This window comes from Apteryx rowi, unplaced genomic scaffold (genome assembly GCF_003343035.1).
Source record: "Apteryx rowi isolate R43461 unplaced genomic scaffold, aptRow1 scaffold_390, whole genome shotgun sequence".
Taxonomy (NCBI): domain Eukaryota; kingdom Metazoa; phylum Chordata; class Aves; order Apterygiformes; family Apterygidae; genus Apteryx; species Apteryx rowi.
The window spans coordinates 132,643-159,914 of NW_020450419.1; the positions used below are offsets into that span (position 1 = coordinate 132,643).

General features: G+C 43.4%; 1 protein-coding gene across 1 annotated transcript in view; it reads right to left on the reverse strand.

The window, feature by feature from the left end:
- SYN3 (synapsin III) overlaps nt 1–26,650 on the reverse strand; it is a gene marked incomplete at its 3' end in the record, with an annotated part of 150,809 nt that extends 124,159 nt beyond the window's left edge. The window contains exons 1-2 of the mRNA XM_026074587.1: nt 26,334–26,650; nt 12,482–12,539 (exon numbers count right to left, since the gene is read on the reverse strand). Of these exons, the coding sequence (XP_025930372.1) occupies nt 12,482–12,539; nt 26,334–26,650 (375 nt within the window). The remainder of the gene's footprint in view (nt 1–12,481; nt 12,540–26,333) is intronic.
- Nucleotides 26,651–27,272: the final 622 nt, after the last annotated feature.

Below are 27,272 nucleotides of genomic sequence, written 5' to 3' on the forward strand. Positions count from 1 at the left end.
CCAGAAAGATGCAAACATGATGATGAATGTCTGGAGGGATTCAGAAGCCTATTTTAGGTCAGTGGCTTTTCCTACTCAAGCAGATGTTTGCCTGTGTATACACATAATCTGAAACAGAAAATTTTGTCTTCTCCCTCTGAGCAGCACTATCTCCCTTCCTGTTAATGTGTTACTTTCAGACTCCATGGGATGGAAACTGGGAAATGGCAGAATCATATTCTAACCAGGGTCTACCTAATACCAGAGCTCTTACATGGTGTTGCTAAAGTTTGTGATTTTATTGAGATCCTTGCAGTATTTAATTTTTTCTTGGTATTTCTACTAACTGTAACCAAAAGATAATGCCAGGAACAACTTTGATATAGAAAAAAGAAAAAAAGGGGAAAAAAAAGCATGTTTTGTCCTCATGGACACATGGAAAAACTTGCAGATGGAGACTTAGTGCACTGTAAAGCTCAGAGGCCAGACTACAAATACAAAAATCACTTCTAACTTTCTATTTTTAAAATCCTTGTGACTTTAAGCAATGACTGTGGACTGGACACCCAATGATGTAATGAGATTGCTGCATTTCATGTCTGCAGCCCTGTGTAAACTTTTCAAAGCAACATCCTTACATGACTTTACATCATTGTAACTCCCAACTACAATGGAAGCAGGGGCGAAAATTCCTGTTGCCAAGAAATAAATCCTACTTCAAACACACTCAGAGGAACGTCAGTGGTTCAGTGACTGACTGGGCTTTTCTTATGACATTGCACAATTCTGCCTCAGCCACAGCCACACTGCTCAGATTAGCTGATCTTCAGTGAACATATTGGATCAGAGATAAGAAAACATGTACTTCCAAAATGCACCTGCATTTTATGTATTTAAAGTTCAACATCAGAGAACTGGGAGTGACCATGGGGTGGGAAAGACCTCTAGTTACCAAAGAATGGAGGACATCAGTGATGCAGGGAGAGGGTAGTCCAGCCTGAACATATTCAGCAAGAAGAGATGTACCATCAGCAAGCTCCCCAGGGCAAGTCAAGGCAGGTGGGACATAGCATACCAAACTGCTAACTTACTTGTGGAGTTGAGAGATCCTATAGACTGGGGAGGTGAAAGGATGTGTTTCTCAGCCTCTTTGGTTGTATATGCCCCAGAGAGGTCCCATTCTGAAAGCAGAGTGTTCCTGAGCTGGACCTTCAGCTTCTGCAGCTGAGGGATGTTTCACCCTCTGTGAAAGCCAAAGCAAGATATGGATGGCTTAAGCCTGTGTTTTTGTGCTTTTCTTCTATAACTGTTTTTGGTTTTGTACTACAGAACTTAACACTTTACTTTGCTGGGTTGAAACTGGGCAATCATCATTTGATGTCTGGCAGCTATAGTCTAACTAAGTTAGTCTGACAGGCATTGCCCCAAGGCAGTCAGACTAAACAAAGCTGTGTTCAAATACCTGACATCCAAACAGGCCTGGGAATCCCATGAGATGGTAAGTCCTTCATACCAAAATGCCAGGAACAATTTCAGGCCTGCTAATATCAAGAGCCAGAAGAAAGGGAGAAATCCCCTTTGGCAACCATTGTCCAGGGCACCCTGGCAAGGAACGAGAAATGGAGAGGAGGTCTGTGGGACTGAGTAAAGCCAGGACGATACCCCATCCCAGAAATAGCCAGATATACAGTTCTAATCTTCCTGGTGTTAGCTTCTTCTTTAACAAACTGAGTTAAGAACCATTGCTTCTTTCATGTAGCTGCTTTGTCCCATCTGACAGGCTGCTGCTGGCTGGCGTTTGGAAGAAGGCTGAAAACTTCAGTCAGCAGAAATTGTTTCCTGTTGATTTTCCAGTGCTCCCTGTATTTTTAACTTTGTGGGTTTTGTAGCCTGATGACTTCCTTTGGCTGGGATTTCAAGTCTGAGATCATCTCCAGCCTGAGTTTACCTTGCAGACAAAGAGGTCTTTGAAAGCAGCTCATGCAGATAGAGTGACAGGTAACTATGCATAAAACAGGAGAACCTAGCTCCCCATTGCCTTGCAGAGTTATTCACATCAGGACACATCAAATATAAGAAGGCATTACATTAGTCTGATCATGTTTTATGCTCGCTTTGCAATGGTGCCAATGGCTGCAAAAACAATTAGGGTAACTGTGAACCATGTGTGACGAATGTGACACAATCCACCCTCAAGAGTAATGTAACAGTCTGTGGGACTTAGAGTATTTTTTATCTTTGTGAGGCCCAGATTTGAGAGGATGCCCACAGATATTTTGAGGATAGTTCTGCTAAAAAAAATGCCTATTTCAAGTGATCAAATTCACAGATCTCTCCAGACGATTTGAACTAAATCTTAACCTCTTCTCAGTTTCTCCCATCAGTGTTCTATAGGTGCTGGAGAACATTTTGGTCAGCTGTTTTAGAGTTTTTATTTATGTTTGCTGAGAACAAAACAAAGAGAAATTTATCATTTTAAAGCATGCAATAGAAGAAACGGTTGGCTTGACAGCACTATAATACTTCATAGGAGACAAATATTCAGGCTGTATTTAAACCATTTTTTATAGATTAACAGAAAATTGGGTTGGAAAGACTTCAAGAGATCAGATAGTCCATCTCCTGCAGCAGGATCAATTCTACCTCTGTCATTCTGTAGAGATGCTACATATCTTCTTACATCTTACAAAGATGAAGAACCTCCTCAGGCAATCTATGCCATGTCTTAACAACCTTGGAAAGTTCTCCCAAGGTCCAACCTTAATCTCTCACCTTAGTTTTTAAGTCTACTATTTTTTGTCCATTATTTCCTCCTACAGAACATGTCCTATCCTTGAGGATTTACCTCTCCTTCTTCCTTTTTTTTCCCCTAGACAAAAACATCTCATTCTTGTAGGATTTTCTCATAGGTGATGTTTATCAGCAAAGTGCTCAGTATTCTTGCTGTCACTGGAATTCTCTCTGATGGACCCACAACTTTCTTGATTTGTGATGCCCCTGGCCATATCTTTCAGCTGAGAACTGACCATTTTTGAATAAGCTGGAAGGATGAGGTCACGTGCCTTACAGATAATGTTCCAGTTCTTATGTTCCAATATGATCTTTGTCGTGTTTGCAGCAATGTGACATTTTTTTACTCATATTCTGACTGTGATCCACTGTAATCCTTATGTTGCTTTCTCCAGGCTATCAACTTGTCTTCCATTCCCCATCTTGTGAATCCGCTATTAATTATTCATGTATGAGGGGGGGAATCTTATCAATGTATGTAAATATCTGACAGAGGGAGTGAAGAAGATGGAGCCAGACTCTTCTCAGTGGTGCCCAGTGAAAGGACAAGAGGCAATGGGCACAAATTGAAATACAGGAAATTCTGTTTAAACATAAGAAAAAAAAATTACTGTGAGGGTGGTTGAACACTGGAACATGTTGCCCAGATAGGCTGTGGAGCCTCCATCCTTGGAGATATTCAAAACCTGACTGGCCATAGCCCTAAGCAACTTGCTGTGGCTGACCCTGCTTTGAGCAGAGGTTGGACAAGATGCTCTTCAGAGATCCCATCCAGCCTGAGCCATTCTGTGATTCTGTGATAAGTGTAGTATCTGGCAGTAGTCTTTATTAAATTAAAATCCAATAAATGATTCTAGTCTGCTCACTGAGCAGATGCCAAGGCTCAGCTCATTTTCTACATGGCACAGAAATGCAGGAATGGGGATGCAAGGGAGTGTTTTTTTTTTTGTTTTTTTTTTTTTTTTAAAGCAAGTAGGCTTGGCTTGGTGAGTCTATAGAGCTACCAGCACGCTGGGCTTTTTGAGCTGCTGAACTCTCTGAGCTCTTATCTGTCTAACTTACCTTGATCCCCCAGAATCGGCTCAGCTTGGTTATTACTTAAAAGGGGGGACACAAAGTTAGGCTAGACTTCTGTGTGAATATTTGCATATAGACCTCCCCCCCAACACATAAATAGCAGTGGGGGTTTTAGCACTGCTTTAATTGCAAATGGCAATGAAGCCTGAACTATGAGGCTGCCAGGAAACCTTTGTGCTTTCCTCAGTGTAACACTTCATATGCTGTAACACATACACTGGCTCCTTGGAGGTTATTCTGTCACATAAATTACAACACTGAGCTACCACTGTAGCCAAGCAGCTTTCCAGAAGGCAATTCACAGTATCCACATCAGGATCCTAAGCATGAGTTAGGTTAGTTGCTCTGACCAGCCCCTCTAACCTCATGGACGGGAGGCAGTGGGTCAGCTGTGGTGCTGGAGTGGCACGTGGCTCGCAAGGCACCGGGTTTTGCATGGCCAGGGATGGGGCTGGCGGGGGGTGTCAGTGGCTGGTGGGTAACCCCAGATCCCAGCTGCGGGAGGTAGGGAAGGGAGTGAGGGGTTTGTTGAGACCAATGTCTTTGGATCACACTGGGACCATATCACACTCCAGGCTTCTGCAAGGGAGCAGAGGTCTTCGGGAGCTGCTGTCCTCCTCCGCCTATGGCTACCCTCGAGCTCCCAGCCCCCATGTCTCCTTTGGCTCTCCCCTACCCACCAGTTGTGGTTCACAGCCCATCGGGCACAGGGAGGCTGTTTTTCTTGCACTCACCCCTGTGTTAGTGAGCTGAGATGCCCAACTTACACACCCAGGCTATGTGCCTAAAAAGCCTGAGCTCCTCCTCTCCTCCCCCATCCCCGCTGCACGCACACACATTTTCACACCTCTGATCTGGGTCTAGGGCTTGCTGTATCTCATGCTTTTTAGTGGCCTTTCCACCCCCACCCCAGCCTGCACTTGCTCTGTCAGTCTGGAGCTCTGGGAATGAACTAACATGCAGAGAGCGATGCTGGGTAAATTGAATACGAGTCGGGATCATGAGGGAGAGTATGAACAAGAGGACTGCTATCCTTTCACAATTCATTATTTGCTTCACAGTCAGATCTTCACCTTGAGAGGACCGTCTGTCTCCTCAAAGATTCCCCACCAATTTTCTGTCTCTGTCTCATCTTCCAACAAACTGTGCTGCAAAAAAACAGCCTCTGGTCAAGGCTCTCCATTCTCCCTGTCTTGCTCCTGAAAATCCCCGCCAATTATTGCTGCACGTCTACATCTCTTCCCCTCCACTGTGACAGAAAATCCAGCCAGGGTAACAGACTGGTCTGTGTCATGGTTTGGGCATTTAGGAGGAGGAACTATTAATGTCTAATCAAACCGCATACATTCCTTGATGGATTTTACGCTTTAGTTTTTGGTGGGCCTTCCAAAATGTATAAGGAAAGACAGACTTTGATGGACACTGGATTGCATGCCACTAACAGCACATTTCACTATAATCATTACGAGCATTTCTGTGTAAGTAAGCAATCCCTAATCCCAGCCCAGGGGAAGACTGAACAAATTGTATGGATGTGAACTAATGTGAGGGCTAGGACAGTACGTGCTTGGTGTACACACACATGTAGAGTTCGAGATTACAGACCCCATGATTTCCTTCTCCTTAGTGTCTTTGCTGAGACACATTCCCACGGGGAGGCACCCTGCTCTCCACCTGTTCCCAGTACATGGATTGCTCTCTGGGAGAAAAGGACTGAAAAGGTCCAGCTGGGAGGGGGATGTTGCCATGTGGCTCCAATGAGAGCTTCCACTGCTGCTCTTTACATGTCCCAAAACTAGGATATGTGCTCCTAGCCTGTGGATAGCACTGATGCTGAAGGTCCGTATATCTTGATCTGCGTGAGTGCCATTTGGTGTATCAGCTCTGATGGCATTTGGGATTGTCCCACAAATTTTCTTTTCAGGAGTGACTGCCTGAAAATCAGAGCTCTCGTTAGCAAAAGCAAATTTCTAAACCTTTTGATCCCAGGCAAATGCTCAAAAGCATGAACTCTACAAGCTTACATGGAGAATAAAAAAGTGAAGATTTTATTTAAGAACTTTGCGATTTTTTAAATCATTCTTACTGTTTTTCAGTACCCTTGATTCATGGTTTCTGAATGCTTTTATGTGGCAAATTGCAGCAAATTGTCTTGTATGAGAACTGCTATTGCTGTTCTTGAAATGCTTTCTGGCTTTCAATTGGAAAAAAGTAAAACATATAATGAATAAAAATTATACAGTTAGTTGATGAGAGGCTAATCCACACAGCCACACACAGGCCTATCAGACTCTACCTTTTGAAATGACCACTTTAGGCCACACATGAAAATACTGCTTTAGGACGAGAAGTACAATGGAGCTGGAAGACATGATTTGTATTAAAATTATCTTCTGTGTGCGCCAAGAACTTTTTTCCTGACAATGCTGCCAGTGGAGTCATAATCTATACCACAAGACTTTTCCAGAAGCATGTACATAGGACTTCACTGAATAATCATTCCCTGAAAATAAACCAGGCAGTGGGAACAAGTGAATGAGCTGTACAAGAAGAATGCATGTCAGACAGAGAGACAGACCCACCTTTTCATGGCAGGAAATGGTGGGAAGGAGACGGGTGGACAAACAGCAGGAATCAAAATTTAGACAAACCTTCTGGCCTCATCAATTCTCCTTCATCCTTTTATCCCCTCAAAACATCAATTAGCTAATGCCAAGACTGAGGAAAGATGTCTCTGTATATATTAAAATCCCTTTAAGGAAAATCTGAAGGAAAAGTACCCCAAAGACAGCAGACTGTCTCTGAGAAAGGCTGTTTGTTCTCGCCTGCTAGGTCTGTGTGCTCTGCTCTCTGCTATGCTCTCTTCAGTCAACACAAGACATAAGACTGGAAAAGACCACCATACACAGGGCCAAATTGCATCCCCCCATGCATGTGGGGGCATGCCCAGAGCTCAAGGAGATCCCAGCCTGGGACACGTTGTGATCCATAAGGGAAACTTCAAGAGTCATATGAAATCCTTACAGCATTCAAAGCTTAGCTTTGTCTGGGACAAGGCAGAGAGGGTAGAAAAGGAGGTGCTGCATTACTACCATCTGTCTCTAGTGACAGAAAATGTTTGACAAAGCACAAGTTTCCATCACCTCCCAGATGAGGAGATCAATGATTCTTTGTCTTTAAGCAGGTTGTGACTGTAGCAGAGGGGTCATGAAAAAGAGGGAATAATAGTGTCTCACAGGCTGCTGTGCCACCTGGAAACTCAGCTGGACAAAAACCTCAGGAGCAGAAATGTTATTGCCCATCTTTGCGATACAGACACATTCCCCGCCTCTGACATCAGTGGCTATGGGATTGCGGTTACATGGGAAGGTGGGCAACCTTTGAGGCACATGTGTGCATCAGGGGCTGATAGTAAGAGGCCCAGGGCATAACTCCTTTTCCTCCTGACTATATTATATTTCCTGATGCTTCCTGCCCTGTTGTCAAAGAAAGAGAAAGATGGACTGAGAAGATAAAAGCAAACTTAAGTTCAGGAGAGACAAAAAGCAGTGTTGTCAACTCCTATGGCATTTAAAGTTCTTGCTTAAGCTTTGAGCCGTGTTATTTAATCAAACTTTCTGGTTTCATTTAAAAAAGAATTCTTCTACCTTTTGTATCTCTAGAGAAAAGAACTGGAAATATATACCCCACAGTCTCAGAAAATGTAAAGCAAATAAAAGCAATGAAGACAAGAATCAAAATCTAAAAAACTTATTTTTTAAAATAAACTAGCAATACTATTTTTTTGGAACTGGCTGCTTCTAAAAGATTAGGGTTTTACCCACACTGCATAAGATCTGAACCATCAGAGTTTTAATGGGAATAGGTCAAACAGATTTTCATTTTTTGACGTGTGTTTCATCCAGTCTTATGACCAACCATCTTTGCTACAGAAGGATTTTTAGTAGAAAAATATCCAAATAATGGAAATGTAATCCAAACTGCCTCCAAAGGAAAAAAAAAGGCCCCAATTCAGGAGAGCATTTGCACATAAGCTGTATTTTGTGCAGACTTACATTGCAATGAAGTCAAATGAAGTGTCTTTTTGAAATGGGAATATTTCTCCGTTAACAAATATGCCTACTTTCTGTGCTGAATGGACACCTAAATGGACCTATACTGAATTTACTTCCCTGCTCTGGGAAAATTCTTTCAGCATTAATCTAGAGATAAACTGAAGCGGCAAAGGGAGAAAGCTATAGGTCTGCACTGTACCTCACTCTGGGGATTAAGATCCTAGACAAGACTCAGGCCTGTCAATCAGTTTTATTTATGCCAGCACTAGATTTATTTAAAAATGCTGATGGAAAGATTCATTGTCCCTTCAGAGGAAAGACACACTGTATACCTGAATGCAGGGGTAACCTTCCCCGTCCCCCTCCCAGCTAGTGGTTTCCTCTGCTTTGGCTGAATTTCCTCAGTTTCTCTTCTGACATCTAAGATGAGAGAGAAAGGAAGCTTTGGAAACAGATGTTATGCTGGATGAGCTGAAATCTGTAAATATGATTAATGTAAAAATGGAGGATATTAGGGAAACAGAACAGCTCATATGATGGGATACTTCTGGCATCAGTGATCTTCTCTGGATGCATTGTAACTGTAAATGCCCCCAGCTCCCCTATGATAGATGACAATAAAGGTTATTCAAGACCACTACCTTTCTGTGGCCCAAGCCTGGAGCCCTTACTGCTATTAATGGCATTTGGTTCTGCCTCTTTCACTTTATAGAATGGCTTCCTTTTTCTCCTTTTCTTGTCTCCACCAGGAGCTTGGTTACTTTCCACCACCCCAGCACTGAGCTCCTGTGCCTCTTGCTCTGCAGCCAGCTCCTCACCAAAGAAAGGAGCATAGTGGAATTGCATGCATGAGTTCAAATCAAGAGTGTGCGATGATAAATCCTGCAGCCTGTAAAGTGGTTAATACACATTTGGGGTACTACACTGAAGATCACAAGAGAAGAAACAGATGTGGAAGCAAAGTCAGCCCTCACATTCATTTTAATGAATCATAGGAAAGAGCAGAAGCTGGAGAGTACATACCCATTGCAGTGTCACTGACAACTCTTTCACCTGTTCACTGGGACCAGTCAGTGCCGGCGGTGTCTGTTGTTGTCATGTTAGCATTAATGGGCCTACCTGAAGAACAAGGGCTTGGGGGTGGTATCACAGTAACGTGGTTCATTTCTGTGTTAAACAACCAGCAAACTTTTTTCAGGAGTCTAGAAAACCTGTTTTCATACAAGCTGAACCTTATGGAAGCAGTTCCCTGGGCAGCTGGATGGCATTTAACTGTCTCTTCCCTGTGGATTAGTCAGTGTCTAAAAAGAACTGAATTCACCTCTGCTGTAGGAGCTTGTAGAAACTTAATAACTTGAAACGCCTGTTTGTCAAATTCAGTTGAAATCGGTCAATAGCTTCCAGAGCTGTGTGTATGGGGGTTAGACAGAAAGAGTGCAAACGAGACCATGAGCATAGACATCTTGCATTCCTCAAACTACAGCCAAGGAAGAGAGGCAACTCAGAGAGCTGGTAGGGGAGTATAACCAGATTAGATAATTTACTTCCTGCTGCTGAGAGAGAGAGAGAGAGAGAGAGAGAGAGAGAGAGAGAGAGACTGCTGCTTTCAACACTCCCATGGCATTATAAATAAGTGATGTCATGATTAAAAAAAAAAAAACTCTATTTTCCTTCTCTGCTTCTCCCAAAGACTGCCAAAATGGCTTGCTAAGATAGGATGAAGATATAACAGACGGAGATGAAAGAGGAAGAGAAAAACCAAGAAAGCAAATCATTCAATTTAAACCAACCACTCAGCATCCTGGAAGAAAGGCAAAAAATTAGCACTCTCTGAAAAATTAAGGCAGTTCCTCTTTCCCAATGCAATTTTTAAAGAATGTTAAGCATTTGAATAATTCATTTCACTACTTTCCACCACTCAAACTTTTTTGTTATTTAGCTTTTCATGTCAGAATTGTATTTTCTTACAAAGTATAAAAATTTCTCCTAAGACAATCTGTATTTCTGGTTGGGGCAACTGGGTATCTGAAGCATGATCAGACAGAAAGCTGAAAAACCAAATGAACTTACTGAGCAGAACAAGTGGCTTCAGAGGTGCCCCAAGAGTTAAGCTTTGATCTGATATAGAGTTTATTCAGAACTGAACAACAAGATCAGGTCTTACTGCAGCATGGCACAGTTTATGTGACATTCACATGATTCTTTTCTGGCTTTGTCATAAAGAATAGTGATCTGGGAACTCGAAGTGAAAGGTGTGCATCAGGCTGGCAAGCACGGCTATTTCCCACATTTTTCCATAAGGAGATTGTGGAAGAACATTCATTTTTCAGGAGAAGGTCTGCTCTCAGCCTTAGGGTATATGTTCCACGAAAGTTTAGAAACCGGGATTGTAACAAAGGAAGATGACAAGGAGGGGAGGAAGGCTGCAGGTGATCTTGGAAGTAGCAATGAACAAAAATAAAATATCATGAAATACTGAGGAAGAAAGGAAGGGTGAAACCAGAAGAGGACAAAGAGCTGGAGTCTGAAGAGAGAAGTGCCCCTCTCTTGGCCTGACTGATATGCACAGGGGCCTGAGGTCAGATTCGAGGACTGCCCATGACAAAGGAGCATCTGTGTTTCCCTTGATAGACAGTGATCTAACTGGGAAAGTGATGATCTCTTCTGTGTTCAAGGTCTGGTGGAGTCAAGAGCAGTTCCCAGCCTGCTACGTTGAAACTCAATTGCCTGATCTGAGGGGCAGGAACGGGGCAAGTGGAAGCAGCTTGCACCCTTGTTTATTGTTACTGAACTCTCCTACTGAGTATGCAACTCATCCCCTCAAGCAGTGTCCCAGTTGCTACACTGAATAGTTAAATGGGTCTGCAAGAGGAGCTGGCAATGGCCCTCACCAGCAGAGCCAGGCCAGTCTTAGAGCCTTTGCTTGGAGCCATTTGGTGCCTTTTCTCAACCATGGACATTCAGTCTACGTGAAGGGTCTCAGGAGATGGGCTGGGAGAGTCTCATTGTAAGAGTCTTTGGGGAATGCTATAAGCTACCTAGCAGTGACTGACAAGGGTCATTACTGGTCAGTCCTGCCAGGAATCCAGAGTCCATTTCTGCCGTCCTCCACACAGATGCCATTGGAGATAGTTCCCTTATAAGAAGCTCAAGAGGAATAACCTTTGAGGGGGAGGACTAAGAGGGAAAAGGCAGAGACTGGAGGTTTAGGAAAGAATTAAGACTTCATCTGGAACAGGACTTTGTTTTGAACAGGACTCTTTGAAGCTGGCCCTACTTTCAGCAGGGGACTGGGCCTGATGACTTCCAGAGGCCCCTTCAACCCTAAATTATTACATGATTCCATGCTTCTATGTGAGAAGTGCAAATTTTTCTTCCATTCTCTTTTAGGACATTTACTTGCCTGCAAAATAAAGACTTTGATCAGGAGGTGGAAGTGAGAATTGTTCTTGTTACTACCAGTAAGTACTGACAAGTGAGATACCAATAAAAAGAGGAAGATGAAGGGTTCATAGTATCACAGTTCCAAAACACATCCTGCTAACTTTTCTCTCCCAGACAGTGTCTGATCAGAACATGTGCTCTCATCTACTGGCCTAGGCAACTAGACAGTACTCCTTTGTGTCCTGAGAAAGACTTCAAAACCACTGAATTAATATATTTATACACACACACACGACACAGAATCACCAGCTTTATAAAGACAGGAAACACCAGGTCATTCAAACAACATTCACCAGCTTTCTTTACCCATTGAAGTGGTTTTATAGCACTGCTGGGTTTAAGATAGGCATGTGATTCCTTCAAGACCACCATCTCCTCATCTCTTCACCTCTCCCCTCTTACGTCTGCTTTCAAGTTAGACATCTGCAGATGGTGACTGACAATTGTTTCTACTGTAACAATAGTATCTAAAAGCCTCAGTCAATACTGGGATTTCATTTTGCTAGGAACTTCACCAACACAGAAAGGAGGGAACAGTCTGCATCCCAAAGAGTTTACAAATGAAATAAATGGTTGGTGCCAATGCTAACAGAGGAACAGATAAACAAGGAACTGGTCCAACCTCCTGCAGAGCATGTCAGTTTGGAAGCAGAGGATAGGACCTGAGACCCCTTACTGTTCCTATGGTCTTTCAACAGATACAGAGTTTTTGCCATGAGTGGTTATTCTGTATACTGAAACCAAAGGATTTAGGCTTGAATCAGGATAAGTCACCAGACATATAGCTTGCATGTGGGATATAACATTGCCAATATGCATTATGGCATACTGGCTTTGCACATTTGCAGGCACACATATGGGGCTGTGAAGTAGTCTTCCAATGGAAGAAATGACAGTCCCATAAACACAACTGAAAATTTTATTTGAAGGTGAAATAGAGACTGATTCTGCAAAGGCAGTGAGGAGCCCTATAGACTATTTTCATTCATGGCTTCCATAATTCTATAAAATAGACATGACTTAAAATTTCTCCCTAGTTCCTTTCTTCTCTTGAAGGCTATCCACAGTTTACCTGTGGTTGAGACCTCAGCCCTGTCCACACGTATTTCCTACAGCAGAGTTCAGTTATCACTGACCTGTTCCACTCGGATATCAAATTCTCCATTCACCTTCTTCCCCTGGAAATATTTGGCCCTGCAGAAGAAAGAAGACAGATGGACATGGTCAAAGAAGATTTTTGGTTTTCATTATGTACTGTTTTGCTCCTTCATTTCCCTTTTTGCTGAAGAATTTCTACCCGGGTCACAGCATGTTTTCCTAATTCCCATCTTCTTTCATCTTTCTGTTCTCCAGGAGGAACCTGCCAAGCCAGATGAAAACCACACTGGAAAGTTCCTTCAAGGCTTGTGACTTTCTAATTTTATTTTCAAACTGAAAAACAAATGTTCTCCTAATCTTTTCCAGAGCAACAATTCTAATCAATGATGAGGCCTTACTAAATCTCATTTAATACCCAATCCTTAATCTGGAAAAAGAAGGAGAGCAACTTTATGCTATGCCAAGGCATCAGAAACTTTTTTCTTCTGATGCTGAACAAAGACCTTTATCAACACAGCTGAAATACTTGTAAAGCCTTCTCTCTTTCTCTCTCACTACAGAGCTGCTTTTCCATTCTGTTTGTCTTTCTGATACTAATTTAGATAARCAGCATATGTAGCTCCACAGTGTCACTAATGAAGGATCTCATCTTCTGAACTGAGAAACTATAGTTGTTTCAGAGTTGAATGGTATCATGGGAAGGATTGTTCTGTTATATCTTCCATTACCTCTGCTCCTAGCTGTTTACACTACATACACAACAGAGCACTTGCAGAGGGATGGGTCACTCATGAAAGGGGGAGGCTGACAGTAGTGCTGGAGAAGAAGATACAGGAAAAGGGCAGGCAGTTTTAGCCTTTTTATTTGTATTTGTATTTTATACTCTTTATTGTGATTAATAACCAGGGCAATTGCCAGCTGGATTTCCTCTGTGACTGTTCTCCCCAACTCTTCCCCTCACCAAACAAACATCACAAAAGGCAGAAAAAAAGGCACAGAAAACATGAATTTAGACTATTTTCTCAGTTTCCCCCTCATTTTTCTGTATTGAAAATTTCAGGAAGATCATCTAGGTCCCCAAAAACACTTCTATTTGGAAAGCATTGAAAACACAGTTAAGCCCTTCAAGAACTGTTTCCAGAAACAAAGTAACTCTCTGAATTCTGTTTCCAATTGGCAAAGATAGGACAGAATAAAGAAGTAAAGGAAAATGAGGGGAAGCCGGCTTTGCTCCCTATTTTATAGTATTAGCAAAAAAGAAGCTGGATCACATTTTTACTATGTGTCTATTTGTTCCAATAAAAAAGGAGAGGCAGTAGAAAGGCAATTTTCCCCATGGTTTTAAAAAAACCATCACACACACCAGTTTTCAGTTGAAGGTTCCCCTCCTCCAGCAATGTGAAACATAAATAAAAAAGTTGTTTGGTTTCAGGATATTGGCTTGAAACCAAGTCAAAAGTCTTTGTTTTATTAAAAAAAGACATAAAAAATGTCAAAGTTTTCTGCTTGGCTGTAATGAGGGTATCTGAGGGCCATATTACGCTTCCCTTCTCAGGCAGCCCATCCATCAGCCTGGTGCTAATAAGACCTCTGAATAGAAGTTAGTGCAGGACAGTGTAACAGCCAGGTGTGACCTAGACCAAGTGGCTCAAAAACACTTGTCCAGTATAAAAAGCAGAGCTCTGGCCATCTTTTGCCTCTTTGAGTTTGTGAGTGTTGTATGAAAAAAAGCAACTCACCAGACAAGCTGAGACATCACGCCTCTAACAATAAACAGGAACACTAACTACACTTAATAATTCCATCGTATTTCTAGAGGTATTACTGGGTCTGGCAACATTCCTCACTGTTAAACATAGGGAATATTACTGGAACCAGCGACTTCTCAAAAACTGGAATAAGCTTTAAGTGGGCCCACAGGAACTGGTCTGAAATTTGAGGCACTGTATGCGCTGGTACAAGCTTGTTTCTATTCCCAGAACACTCATAATGTGTAGTCCTTACCCACATTTATGAACACACACTTCCTCCCTCTATAGCCTCTCCTCTGTGCTGACCAGCTGGTTGCAAACTCTTTGGTGCTGCTTTCCCTCAGCTTGTAATGAAGTGTGATTAACCACCGTCTTCAACTCAGTACAGATGGAGTGAAGAGGCTTCCTCTGCTTAGTCCAGGAAATTAACTTTCATACAATTAAAAACTCCTCTCTACAAGCTCTACAATACTGGCCGTGTTCACAGATAGTCACATAGTGGGAGCATTCAATGTGAGGGTTCATCAGAGTAGAGCAAAGCACCTCGAGTTAGACACCATGGGACCTCTGCTTCTTATCCCTGTTTCCACGCAGGCTGGCTCATTCTCATCTCTCAGATAAAATTCTTTGAACAGCTCAATATATAACTTTCTTTCAAAGACAGCTCCCAGAGGGGGTTAACCTGCTCTGAGTGTCTCTGAAAACTACAGGTGCTAAGCAATTTGCAGCCAAATGTTTTGGTCAGCCCATCATTTTGACACAGTCCAGGGTAAGAATGAAACACTTCTTACTGAGACATCTCTGAAACAGATGGAGTGATGTTTTCAATTCACACCTGGTGTTTCTGAGCCCCTGGGCAGTAGAGGCTATCATACTGAAATGAAAAATGGCTTTAGTCTCACCCTAGAGCCACTGAAATTTCAAGGAAGCTGGAATCGTTACTGATGCTGCAGAAACAGCACAATATCTTGGTGGCAAGAGGAAGCTTTTGTCTGGTGCTGTGCAGCATGTGAAATGGCTTCTGGTCCCCAAAAGAGCACAGCAAGCATAGGGTGGAGGAGAGGAAGAGCATACTGCTCTGATGAGGATGCAGCAGAAAAAAAAAGACTGAGAGATTTCTGGTGGGTTGGACAGCATGCCAGACATCTGTGAATGTTCTCTCCCCCAAAATAACGTGAGCTTCTAAGGGCCCCAGTCTTCTAGACATCTGCCCCTAAGTGATTTGCTGGGGGGTTATCTAGGCAGCTTGTATTGCAATTAGGTGCCTCACCCAGAAGACCAGTCAAAGGGCTCTCTGGGGAGTCTCGGAAGTGTCTCCCCCTTGACCTCCCAACATAGCCAACTTCAGCTTGTCACCTCCAGGAGGCAGAGGCTGCCTCCCCAGCACTCCCAACATGAGGCCTGGGAAGACGGAGCCAGGCACTGGCCAATTTAATCCACCCCCGCTCCTGGGCAGTGTGCGGTGCTGACCATTGCTAGCCTGGCCATTTTTTTGTTTTAAAACATGCCAGATGTTCAACCCTCCAGAACACAGTATTACAATTTGGCTATGCAGGGTGTAGATGGGGTGGTGTGGTTGTTGTGATCTCGGTAAATTAGCATGTAAACATATTTTGACTGAACAGAACTGCAGGGCCACGCTTAAGAGCAAGTTCTTGGGTGGGATTTACAGGGCTAGGAAATGCATTTAAATGTGGCCACACTGGCTGGAGGAGAGGCAGTGCCATAATAAGCAGCCAAATGTCTGCCCCTGCTTTCAGGGAGAAAGCTTTGCCTTGAATCCCTCTCTCTTTGTGATGAGGGAGCTGCTTGCTCTGGAAAGGGATATATTTTCTGGGTGCAAAGACACCATAAAAACATAACTTCTGCTTTCTGCTTCAGTCCTGACATGATTACAGGGCCATAGGAAATCTGATGCCTCTTTTTATGAAGTAATTTGGAAAGAATAAAAGCTTGTTTTCCAGAGCTGCCATGAAACAGTTCCAGTTTTCCTCAATGAGTGTGGCTGGAGGAAGCATATTCCCTATTTTCTCTCAGATACAGAGTGTATCCTTAATAGAAGTGGAGGAAAAAAAAGCCTGGTAGTTTTGACCAATTCACCTTGAATCACCTACATAAAAGGCATGTCATGGAAAGCCCATGCCTAGCATTAGTGCCCTTATGCACCTGTGAAGCACACATCTGCATAAGGGATGCCAGGACTGATGCAAGACTACAAACACACCTGTAAGACACTTGAATACCAGCAGCCCAATTTATCCCTCAGGTGTCACAGACATGCAAGCAGGGCAGCTCGTACTAGGCCTATGCACGGGCTGCCTGGATCCACATGCTCCCCTCCACTCTTGCACTAATGCTCATATTTCGCAAACACAAGGATTCAGTCCTGATAGGGCACTAAGTCCCCCTTCAAAACCGTTGCTTCACCTGCTTCACCAGAGCTTGGAGGACGCCATGCAGGGTCAATGGGCTGGGATACACAAATTGGGGCCAACCTGCTGTGCTGTGAGTCACTGGGAAGCACGGCACAGCAGAAGCAACTCTCCCATGTGGAGTAGAGGCTTCCAGGAGAAGTGGCAAAGGGCCAAAATTCATGAGCTACTTTTGTTGGGGGAGTACAGAAAAGTCACTGTAAGTGACTTTGCAGCCTGCAATTTCTCTCTGTCAGTGAAAGTGCACTATACAACCGGTTACATCTACCTTGTTCTCTTTCTGCCTTAGAACAAAAATAGGTGCAATAAGTGTTCAATTCCTCAACCAATGCACATGTTTAATGCAGGACTCCAGGATGTGTGATTTGCACAGAGATTGTGAAGTCTCCCCTGGAGTTATTTGCTCTCTCTCCCAACCCTGCCTTTTTCCCTCTCAGTGCAAAGAAGCATATCAAAGCTGCTTCAGAGGACTGCCTCAGTGTTTTCCTCAGGGTCTGTGGGATACAGTGTGGCAGAGAACTGTACAACTTCTACCAGGCTGCATATTGCTCTGCACATGGGTGGAGTAGAAAAAGACACCTGGGTACTAAGCAATAGCTGAAGAAGATGCCCAAGGCGCTCATCCCCAGGTGCAGTGCCACCAGCCAGACCCTGTGTAAGAAAAAGTGCAGAAAGCCAGCTGCAGCATCTCAGCAGCGGGATGAAAGTACCAGGAGGGATACGAGATTGTGAAGTGAATCATGAGGGACTGGAGGAAGGCAATGATTCAAAAGCTTAAAGCTGCTCCTGTGGGTCCATTAGCTGAATGAAGCAAAGGTTATGACACATTTTGCAGCTCTGAAGACAAGTGGGTATTCTGTAAAAAATTCAAGGCACTTTCTTCAGGATATCCTGTGAAATGGCTTATATATTAAATAATTTTCTAGGATAGGAAGAGATCAAGGAAATACAGCTCAAAGCTTCCTGTAGGGGATCTCAGTGCAGCTGATGTAGCAATTGCTGGTAGTGTGTCTTGGAGTAACCCAGCAGCTGTTATCTCTGCTCTCCACAGAAGAGCTGCTGTCACATGGCAGCTGCCCTGTCAGCAGACTCACAACTGGGTGGGCCGCTGTGCCTCAGATGCTCAAAGGTTAGTGGGTCCACAGCAGTCCACATGGCTACATGCAGATACATTATCAGCCAGTCTGAGACATTCCTAGATTGGCACTTTATCTCATTGAAAACCAAGTTTTTGTTCCCCAAGTGGAAATAGAGGGAGGATCCCAACCCATTGCTCTATTTGACTACTTAATTCAGAGCGATTGCCTCATGGAATAGCATCTGTGTTGTTCTTATCAACTAACAGATGAGTTAGAGATGTTGGTCTTTCAATGGGGCAAATAAGAAAGGGCAGCATTAAGCCTGAGCCTAAACTCCACTGTAGTGGGACATCACTGTTTGAGCTACAAAAGCATGGTACCTGCTCCCCAGAAATGGGCTTGTTATCAAGGCGAGCATGTGGAAGAGGGACACTGGGATGTCATAATGGCACATTCCTCGAGTCCTCTGACCATGTTAGTGCCTCGGGATCAAAACACAACAACCAAACAAACCATGGTTTGGAAGGTGCCCACTTCTTATCTGGAACTTCAGGCAGCCTTTCCCACCCTGTGGAGGTGCCAGAAAAAAACATGCTGAGGAGGAGGGGAATATGCAAAACTCATGGGGAGAGGTGGGCAACAGAGCAGGTGGAAGGAAGAAAGAGGTAGAGAAGTGGTGAAGGAATGAAGTGAGTAAATAAACCAAAAGGGATCAATGGATAAATTGTGGAATCATCTGAATTATTTCCCTGGAATCGAATTACAAATATTTCTCTCAAGTCCCTTGGGAAAATAAGGCATGTAGTTACTTTCTGGATCAGCCTAGAAAATGCCAGTCTGAAGCCCCCTGGATTGGGTGTGGGGGGAACCTCATGGAGGGGGCGTGTTAGCCACTGTAAGAAATCCCTTTGTTAAAGGGCCTGGGGGCCCAAGTGATGCACAAGGCACTCACTGTATGTCCGCATTGTCTCCTTCATAAAAGGGGCTGGGACTGGGAAAAAGGAGGCAGTTTCCAGGATACTAGTGAGCAGCCTCTGGAATGCCCTGACCCCCCCCCCCCCCCGGCCCCCAGCGCGCTATAAAGGCAGTGGGGAGGGGAGGAGGGAGAAGAGATGCATTTGTGCCCTTCTTTCTTCGGGGTGAAAACAAGGAAGGTTTTTCCCTTTCACGGGCTGGCCATCAAACCCTTCACCCCTTCTCTCCAGTTTAGCAATTCCCAGCTACAAATAGTAAGGACTTTTGAGATGGTCAAGTCCTGACTGCTCAGGGTCTAAGGGAAAGAAAGTTACTCCACAAATGCTGGGATCTGCAGGCTACTGGGGTTTTTGTCCATACCTGTTATGGCCCAGAGGGACAGACTGGCTGGTAGTTAATATTTATTCTGTAGGACTACTCAGGAAACCCTAGAGGAAACCAGGATACTAAAGATGGTACATAAACACTTGATAGAAGGCATTCATTTTGGCATCTCAGAAAACAAGGTCCAAACCACAGATTAGGTGGGCCAGACACAACAGCAAAAAGGAGGAAATGGTATCGCCAATTTTACAGAGAGAGGAGAGAGGCATCAAGAAGTAAATCTATGGTTTGGATCAGTACAAAACGTAGCTCCAAATACTCTTCACCATGAACACCACAAAAATATCAGCTCCAGCCCTGGGATGTGGTATATTTCTGCTCAGCCCTGTTTCTCCCCAGGGCTAGATTAACTTGATCATGGTGTTATCACCACCTTGCTTGCTGGGGCTACCTAATCCAGAACCAGCTCAGATGTGTTGCAGATATGTCCTCAGTGTCTGAGGCCAGATGGCGAGTCCATGGGAACAGATCTCCCTTGTTCCCTTCTCGTAGCAACCACAAGACCAAACCTGCTCTGATTACTGTAAAACTACCCCTGAGGCATTATTAGTTACAGGATCACACCAACAAAAGAAATGTCTCTGTCTCCTCTCCTGAAGTGGCTTGTATTTGGTCTGTGATGGTGGTATTTTTTTTTGGATAAAGGAAATACTTGTGGTGAAGTCCTTTATGAGGGTCCTAGGTCCCATCTTACAGAGCTGGAAGGATTTTCTTGGGCTGAATGCACACAAAATGGGAAGCTTTGGGGCGGGAAGGGAGAAGGGTTTTTAAAAACTTCTTTTGTGAGTCCTCCCTTTCTTTTAGGGCTAAAGATTGATGAATGGAACTGAAGGTCTGTTTTCAGGGGAGACCTGGTTTGGCAAAGCACTAGCAGTTTAATAATTGCAGATGCACAACCATTCAGGCTGCTGTTTCTGTTGAAAGAACTACAGAGTCCCATATAATACCTGCCTCCAGGCATCTCAGAGGCTGTTCTCCTTCCTGCACCACCTCCTGCTAAAGAAACAGGGATATTCAAAGTGATTCCTCAAGAGAAGAAGCACTAGTTAGTGAAATGCTATTGCTTTGGGGCATTGCTTTTTGTGTTTCCCTGAGTTGTCAGGATAGGAAGGACACTTTGCTGTAGGTCTGATTTCCACCCCCCCCCCCAGGCCCCCCATCTGCTCTCTCAAGGGCTGATGTGCAGTCACATCCGTCCTTGTCACAAAGAGCTCGAGCGTGTTCTTTAAGTCAGCTTCAGAGCTACGGTACAACATGAGGCTGCAATTTTATTTTGTGTATTATTCAAAATAGTACACTGCTGGAACATTTCCATGTTGCTAAATCTAGATGGTATGGCCTGGAGCTGTTTGCAAGAGGTATCATTTTGTTGAGGACTGTGCAATATTTAATCCAGTTACTCTTCTGAATGGAAGCCCACTTCTAACCTCTCTGAACTTTAGGGGCAAGGGAACCAGGCTAACTTGAACCAACACTGAGGCAAGGCTGTTGGCTTTCATACAAAAGTAATCTGGCTCAAACCTTGAGAAATACATCTGAGGATTTTTTTTTAATATGTACAGAACTAGGCAGGACATTCTGAGGTTAAATTCTATGCATTTATAGGAACTCTGCTAAAGTAATTAAGGTCCCAGATTTGACTTGCATTAGCATATTTATAACCTGGTGGGGAATGTTTTCCATATTCCTTGTGTCTATTTTTGTAATGATACTAATCCTTTACATTTCTGTATCACCTTTCATTCAGGACTAGATCCCAAGTTGCTTTACATATACAGGACAAAAATACAGACAGACATGATGGTGATATACATAAAACAGATTGAAGAGCTATGTGATAAACGCAATTTACTGAATACCTCTGACAGCCTTACCCCCTTTTTACCCCTATTCCTGTATGTTAGGGAATATGGCTAATTCTCAAAACCTTCTTGCTGCTTCCAAGCACCTTTTTGTTTTATATACACATGCACTCCGCTTAACACAAATGTGCCTCCCTTTTCTCCAGAATGGAACTTTGTCCCCAAGTCACAGAAATATTCAGTCCTGGGTAGACATAGTCAAATAACAAAAATTTATGTTTTTATGATAGATTTGTGAAAACATAAATTTCACTTGTAAGTTCTCCAAATTAAAGCTTCATAATCACATAGAATTTCTGAAACCTAAGAATGTAATCTCTGTATAACAAAAGCTAATTCATAATTATTTATTGACAGTTACCACCATGTTAGATGGTTTTGGTCTTCTTATCCGAAAATACAGACAAAACTCTGCATTTTAACCTGCAAATTCCTGAGGTCAAATTTGAAGTATCCACTCTGGATAATAAAGTTCAAATCCAAAAGCTAGTCAGTCTCTTCCCATTATATTTCACTGAGCTAGGTACAGAAATATCCCTCTGAATTTGAACCCTAGTAAACCATCTTCAGCCTGCTGAAAGTATGAAATGACTTGTGACATTTGCAGAATATTTTTGAAAAGCAATTCTTTGCAAAAAAGTAGGGCTTAGAAAACCCCAAATTAGTAAAATTCAGTATTAGACTTATTATTTGACCAGAGACATTTTTTGACAAATACATCTTTAAGGCTCAATATTGTCATGTACTATCAGAAGTAAAAATTGCTTTATTTTAATAAAAAAGGGTTGATAATTTCTTTCCTGCAGTGAGACATGGTAATCCTGTCAGGTCAGTCCATAATTAGACCTAAATTATGACATTATTATTATACAAAGAACTATTTGCATGCTTTAAGGAGGATTTCATTCAGTACTAATCATATTTTTTCTCTTCCTTCACTTCCAAGACTGTTGGAGCCACTATGTTCACACAGCTTTAGCTATAAAGTGGGAAAACAGCAGTGCAGTTTTCTCTCTCTTAAAATATCCATGGGGGCTTTTTTCTGTGAAACATGGCACAGCCTTTGTGTGTAGAACTGCAGTGCCTGGGGCACATGCATTTTGTGCAAGACAGCATATAACACTGATAGCACTTGAAAGGGCCTGGAATTTGGGCAAAACACACCAATGACTCTGAAAAGTGATATGAGATATTCAGCAAATGCAACTATGTAAGGGTTTTGTTGTTCTGTCTGGTCCAAAAAGCAATGTTTTTAGCATGTGGTATTAATGGGAACCTTAGCTATGCATGATCACTTCTCAAATAAGTGGTTTAAACCTGAAGCATTAGGCTAGAAAGCCGAGTGCTTTTGCAGATGATGGGGGTTAACAATTCACGGTTCTAAATCCTGTTTGACCTGCTGAGAAATTCAGTACAGCAAGAGGATGATTTGACTTAATAGTGCTTTGGGCAAGGAAACTGCCAGTGGTGGGATGTTTTCCTCCTGGATGAGGTCAGGGTGCTGGAGCCAGCTGCTCTGCTGTTACATGGAGTTCTGCCATTCCTTGTCCTGTGGTCCCGCTCCCTTTCGCTGCGTGTTTGCATGCATGCCCGTATGTGTGTGTGCACGTGCATGTGTGTGTATATATGCGTGTCTGAACTTCCATTTTCTGGCAGCTGCTGCAGGTGTGTTGTGGATTAATTTTTGGAAGTGGCTGCTTGCCTGGCCCACAAGGACCTGCCTCGTTCTCCACGTGGAGGCTGCCCAGCTGATGGGCACTAATGACACTAATGACAGAAGAGAGACAGAGCTTTTCTCTAACATGCGGATGCACTGATATATTCACTTCTGCGGGCTGCTGGTCAAAGCCAAGAGAATGAAGGAGCTGTAGAGATAGTGTTTTCCTCTTGTGCACATCCTGTATGTGGCAGATTAACCGTATGCTTTCTGTGCAATGTGCTGGAGCAGGGTCTTGGAGAAAGATGGAAAATTTGTCAAATACTGCTAGTTTAACAGAAAGCTGGGTCAGTTCCTTTGCTTTTAATAGAATGTATCTTTCTTTTACTGCTGCTAATGCAGAAAGCAGCTGATTATGTTCTGTAGGGCTCACAGTATTTTCATGGTATTTTGTCTTCGGAATAAACCAGAGCATACTGTATGTCAGGAGTGGTAAGCATTTTACAGAGGAAGATGGGCCACGGGTTCCCACGGGTGCTCTTCACTTTCTCCAGATCTCTGACAGAAGCCGAAAGCTATAGTGTACTATCAGCAGTCCAAGTAGCTCCTTAAAGTGACAAATAGCAATCCTTTCTATTTTTAAAGTGCATTCAGTACGCACTCTCCTATTTAGGTTGCAAGATCTTTTTGTCCTGTGCTTGTGCAACACCTAGTCTTAATCCATAATTATGGCTCTTTGTCTCTGCTTTAATACAAACAGTGATGATAAATTCATGTTTGACTTGGCAATATTGCTACAGTTTCCAATTATGAGAAAGTGTTTTCATTTACAAAAGAGAAATCAAATGGCAGATTGCACTGTCTCTCACTCTTCCTGTCTGTAAACAAGTTACTCCTTGTTGTAAACTCTATGTAACTTGTTATGGGATAGGAAGAATTGTGGAAGTCCTCCTCTTAAAACAAAGGTAGCTCTTCAGTAGTTATTTCTTGGGCATTTTTTTATAGCCAAGTTAACTATTTCAAAAAAAGAAGGAAAGGGCCCTTTCTTAAAAGCAAAATACAGAAGTTTCAGAAGCAGCAAGAACCGTCGTGGGCAGAGGTGAAATGCATCGTAAATGCGATGCTTCTTCCAAAGCTAAAATCAAGCGCACAGAAGTAACACTTGATTATTGTTCACACTCCAAAGTCTGGGACTGTTTCTGTAGTTGAAGCAGGGGGGACAGCCAGAATCCCCAGATAATCAGCTTTTTTAGCTGAGCTCTCAGAAGGCAAACACCGCTGCCATTGATCTCACACTGATCAGCCTGAGCTCACATAACATGCTGGCTGAGACCAAAAAGGCAACCAGCAATACTCAGAAGTACCTCACCCAGAATTAACATCCATGGAGCCACTGTTCTTTTCCAGTGTTGCTGTCAAAGGCCCAGTGAGGTTTGGAGACCTGCGAATCAACTGCAAGTAGCAGTCCTGGCCCACTGGAGTGGTTGCACAGGTACACTTTCTCAGAAAGGACCACATGTCATCTTTAGGTTGTAATTGTTTCTAGCCTAAGCATGTGTTTTTGTCCATGCTACACAGAGCCATGGGAATCTGTGGTAGACAAGGGTTAGTAACGTTATTTCCTTGGGTTTTGTGTCATACATGTGTCATGATACTGTTGTGAAAGTGAACATTGATTTTGTTTGGTGCCCTCAGAATCTTAGACACAGAGTGAAAGCAGGGAGCCTTTGCAAACAGTATTGCTTAATATTTTCAAGCCTTTGGATGGAGGCAGAGAGCTGGGAGAAGTGAAAAGGGTCCCCCATCATATGTAAAAACTGCTGAGTTACAGACAGGAGAGGGATAGCCAAGACAGCAGGATGCGCCGAGTGCTTACACACAAGTTGAGGAGTGAAGACAGCACGAGAAGCCATACCTTGTCTTTATATCTCCCAGCTGCTTCTGCTTGGGCAAACTCAGTTCACAGACCATGAAGTCTGCATGACAGAACAGCAGCTGGGACATATAAAGGCAAGGATTTCAAGGCAGTATGTATCTTAAAACATGGAAGTGCTGCAACAGACTCCAACCCCTCCTTGTCCTTGCCCCTGCCCAGACTCCCTTCAGCCACCATTAATCTCAAGGGAAAACTAGATTGGCCTTTGAGCTAGTGCTTTCCTCTCTGATTACAGTGTTTGGTCTAAGCAACGCTGGCTAAGCCCCAGATGCTAGAGCTGTGCACTCCCATTCCCAGCAGGAGGATGCTGTGTTAAGGGACTGCCACCTGGCAGCATCTTCAAGGAACTACAGAAAAGCTAAGCAGAGACAGAGGTCAGTGAGCACCAGTTTGCTGTAAGACTTACTGGTGCACCCAGGACAGAGACAACAAGGTTCAGCCAGGGGAATCATCAGTGCCGCACTGGTGTGGCTGACTGAGCAATCTTGCCTAAGATGCTGCTACTCTGATAAAAGACACCAGGCTGTTTAAACATTTGATGCGCTGGACTATCTTACTAGGGACTTTCCCACTCAGTTAAAAAGTTGTTTTTCCTTTGAGAAAAATTGCACTTTTCCCTTGCATACTTCAAGCTGGCTGAAGCAGCCTGACCTACCTGTACACTGTCACCACCCCTTGGTACTAAGGGAAGGGAGCAGAGCAGCACTCTTGCCTTGTGAGGATACCCCCAGGAGGCAGGTCCCATCTTGTTCCCAGTCTCCTGGGAAAGCAGAGATGACCAAAGATGACCACTTTATTGAAGAGCAGCGTGGGACGAAAATAAAATTATCTCCCTTAGCCATGACCTAGTAACCCACCTTACTTTCGCTTTGACAGATCTTCTGTATGTTCCCCTTGCCTGTGCTACCCTTTCCATTTCGCTGAACTCAGAGGGCCAGTGACAATTTCTCACAGCTGTGTTGACACAAGCTGACAGATTAAACGCAGCGTCTCCTCAGCACATGCTATGGCCTTTCGCTGAAATAGGTCTCTCCATCAGCTTGCCTAAAGCTTTCTAGATCAGCTGACTTTGAAACGGAGCATGCTGCAAACAGTAGGCCACTTCTATATTTTGGAAAACTTCAGCTATGCTACAAGGCTTTTGGAAAGGGTCCTCCGCTGTCAAATCTCACAACAAACAAACTTCCAAACTTCTGTTTCTAAACAGAGAGCTGTTCAAACAAGACAAACTTGAGGCTTATCTGAGCCCCAGAGTCTTTTGCCAATAGCCAGTATGATTTGCAGTTGAAGGGCTCATGCTCAACTCATGAGCTGAAGTCATTATTACTAGTGATATAAGGCTTGGGTTATTTTTCATTAATTTGTGTATAAATTTGCATACTGGGAAAAGCTCAAGAGAAAAAGAACTGGAGAGAAGAGTCCCTTTTCATTTACAGAGCCAAAACAGACAGTAGACCATGCCTCTCCAAGAGCTCCTGAAGCATGTCATTAACACACCTTCAGTCACAATTTCTTAGGACCATTGCCAGATATGACAGCTCAGCTAAGTCTGCTGAGCCACAAATGCTCTATGTATGTTCATATACATATAAGGCCGTCAAGGAGCTTGTCAATCAAAATATTTTTCCAGCAAGATTAAACCTACTCTGCCATTTACATGGATCACTGAACAGAAACCAGTCTGGGGCCAGAGCTAGTGACCTAGATGTGAAAGTGTCTGTGTATCCCCCTAAAGACACCTTGTGCCTCCTGATCCCTCTCCTTCCCCAAACTTGGTGGAGATGAAGGCAGCACATAGGACTGTGGTAACTTACCAGTCTGTGTGTGCATCATCAATCACCAAGAGGATCTTGGGCTTCTGGGCCACAGGTGGTGAGGGGCTGGCTGAGTGATCGATTAGTCCTGCGGCTGCTTGTGTGGTTTGCTTCATGGCGCTGGAGATGGAGCTGAAGATGCTGGTGCCAGGAGAGGAAGAGTGGGATGGCTGTGGTGGCTGCAGATGCTTTCTCTCCATGGCAGGAGAAGCTGGAGAGCTAGTGGAGTTGTCGGGGCGCTGCAGGTCCATCATGTAGCCATTGGGCAAATTAGCCACAAAACTACTGTCTGAGAGACGCCTTCGGAGGAAATTCATTGTTGAAGTGTTGTGGGGAAGTCTTCTCAGCAAGAGCAAGACTAAATAAGAGTGTCACTAATCCAGGGGAATACGTCTGTGCGCGTGGCACCTGGAGGGTACTTCCCTCTAGTCTGGGCAGACAGGCTCTCCCCCTTGAAATCCTGCTGGAGAAATACACATTTTTTTTTCAGATATATTTTCTTTCTCTCCTGTGGGAGCATAAAGACACATGTGTGAGGCACATACTGTGTGTTTTACGTAAGAACAGCTCTCTAGTCCATTTAAATGGGCATCTTTATGACCAAAGCTGATTTTTATGCAGTATGCTACAGTGGTATAACCATACATATGGAACAAAATAGGTTTCATGGTTTTCACTTGTCCCAAAACATTGTCCAGCTGGGGCAGACTAGCTTACACTAGCTTAGAGGCTAACAATTCAAAGTAAGTAGAAAAAAATTCCCAGCATGCTTATAGCCATTACTATAATTCTGTTCACCATGAGGAAATAAAAAATATTCTGATTGTAAGTGATAATTTTAAAAAGAGAGACAAACCCAACTTACTTTTGATATTACTTATGTTATTTCTAACACACATAATATGCTTGCTACAGAATAACTAGCTGATGATCCGATGA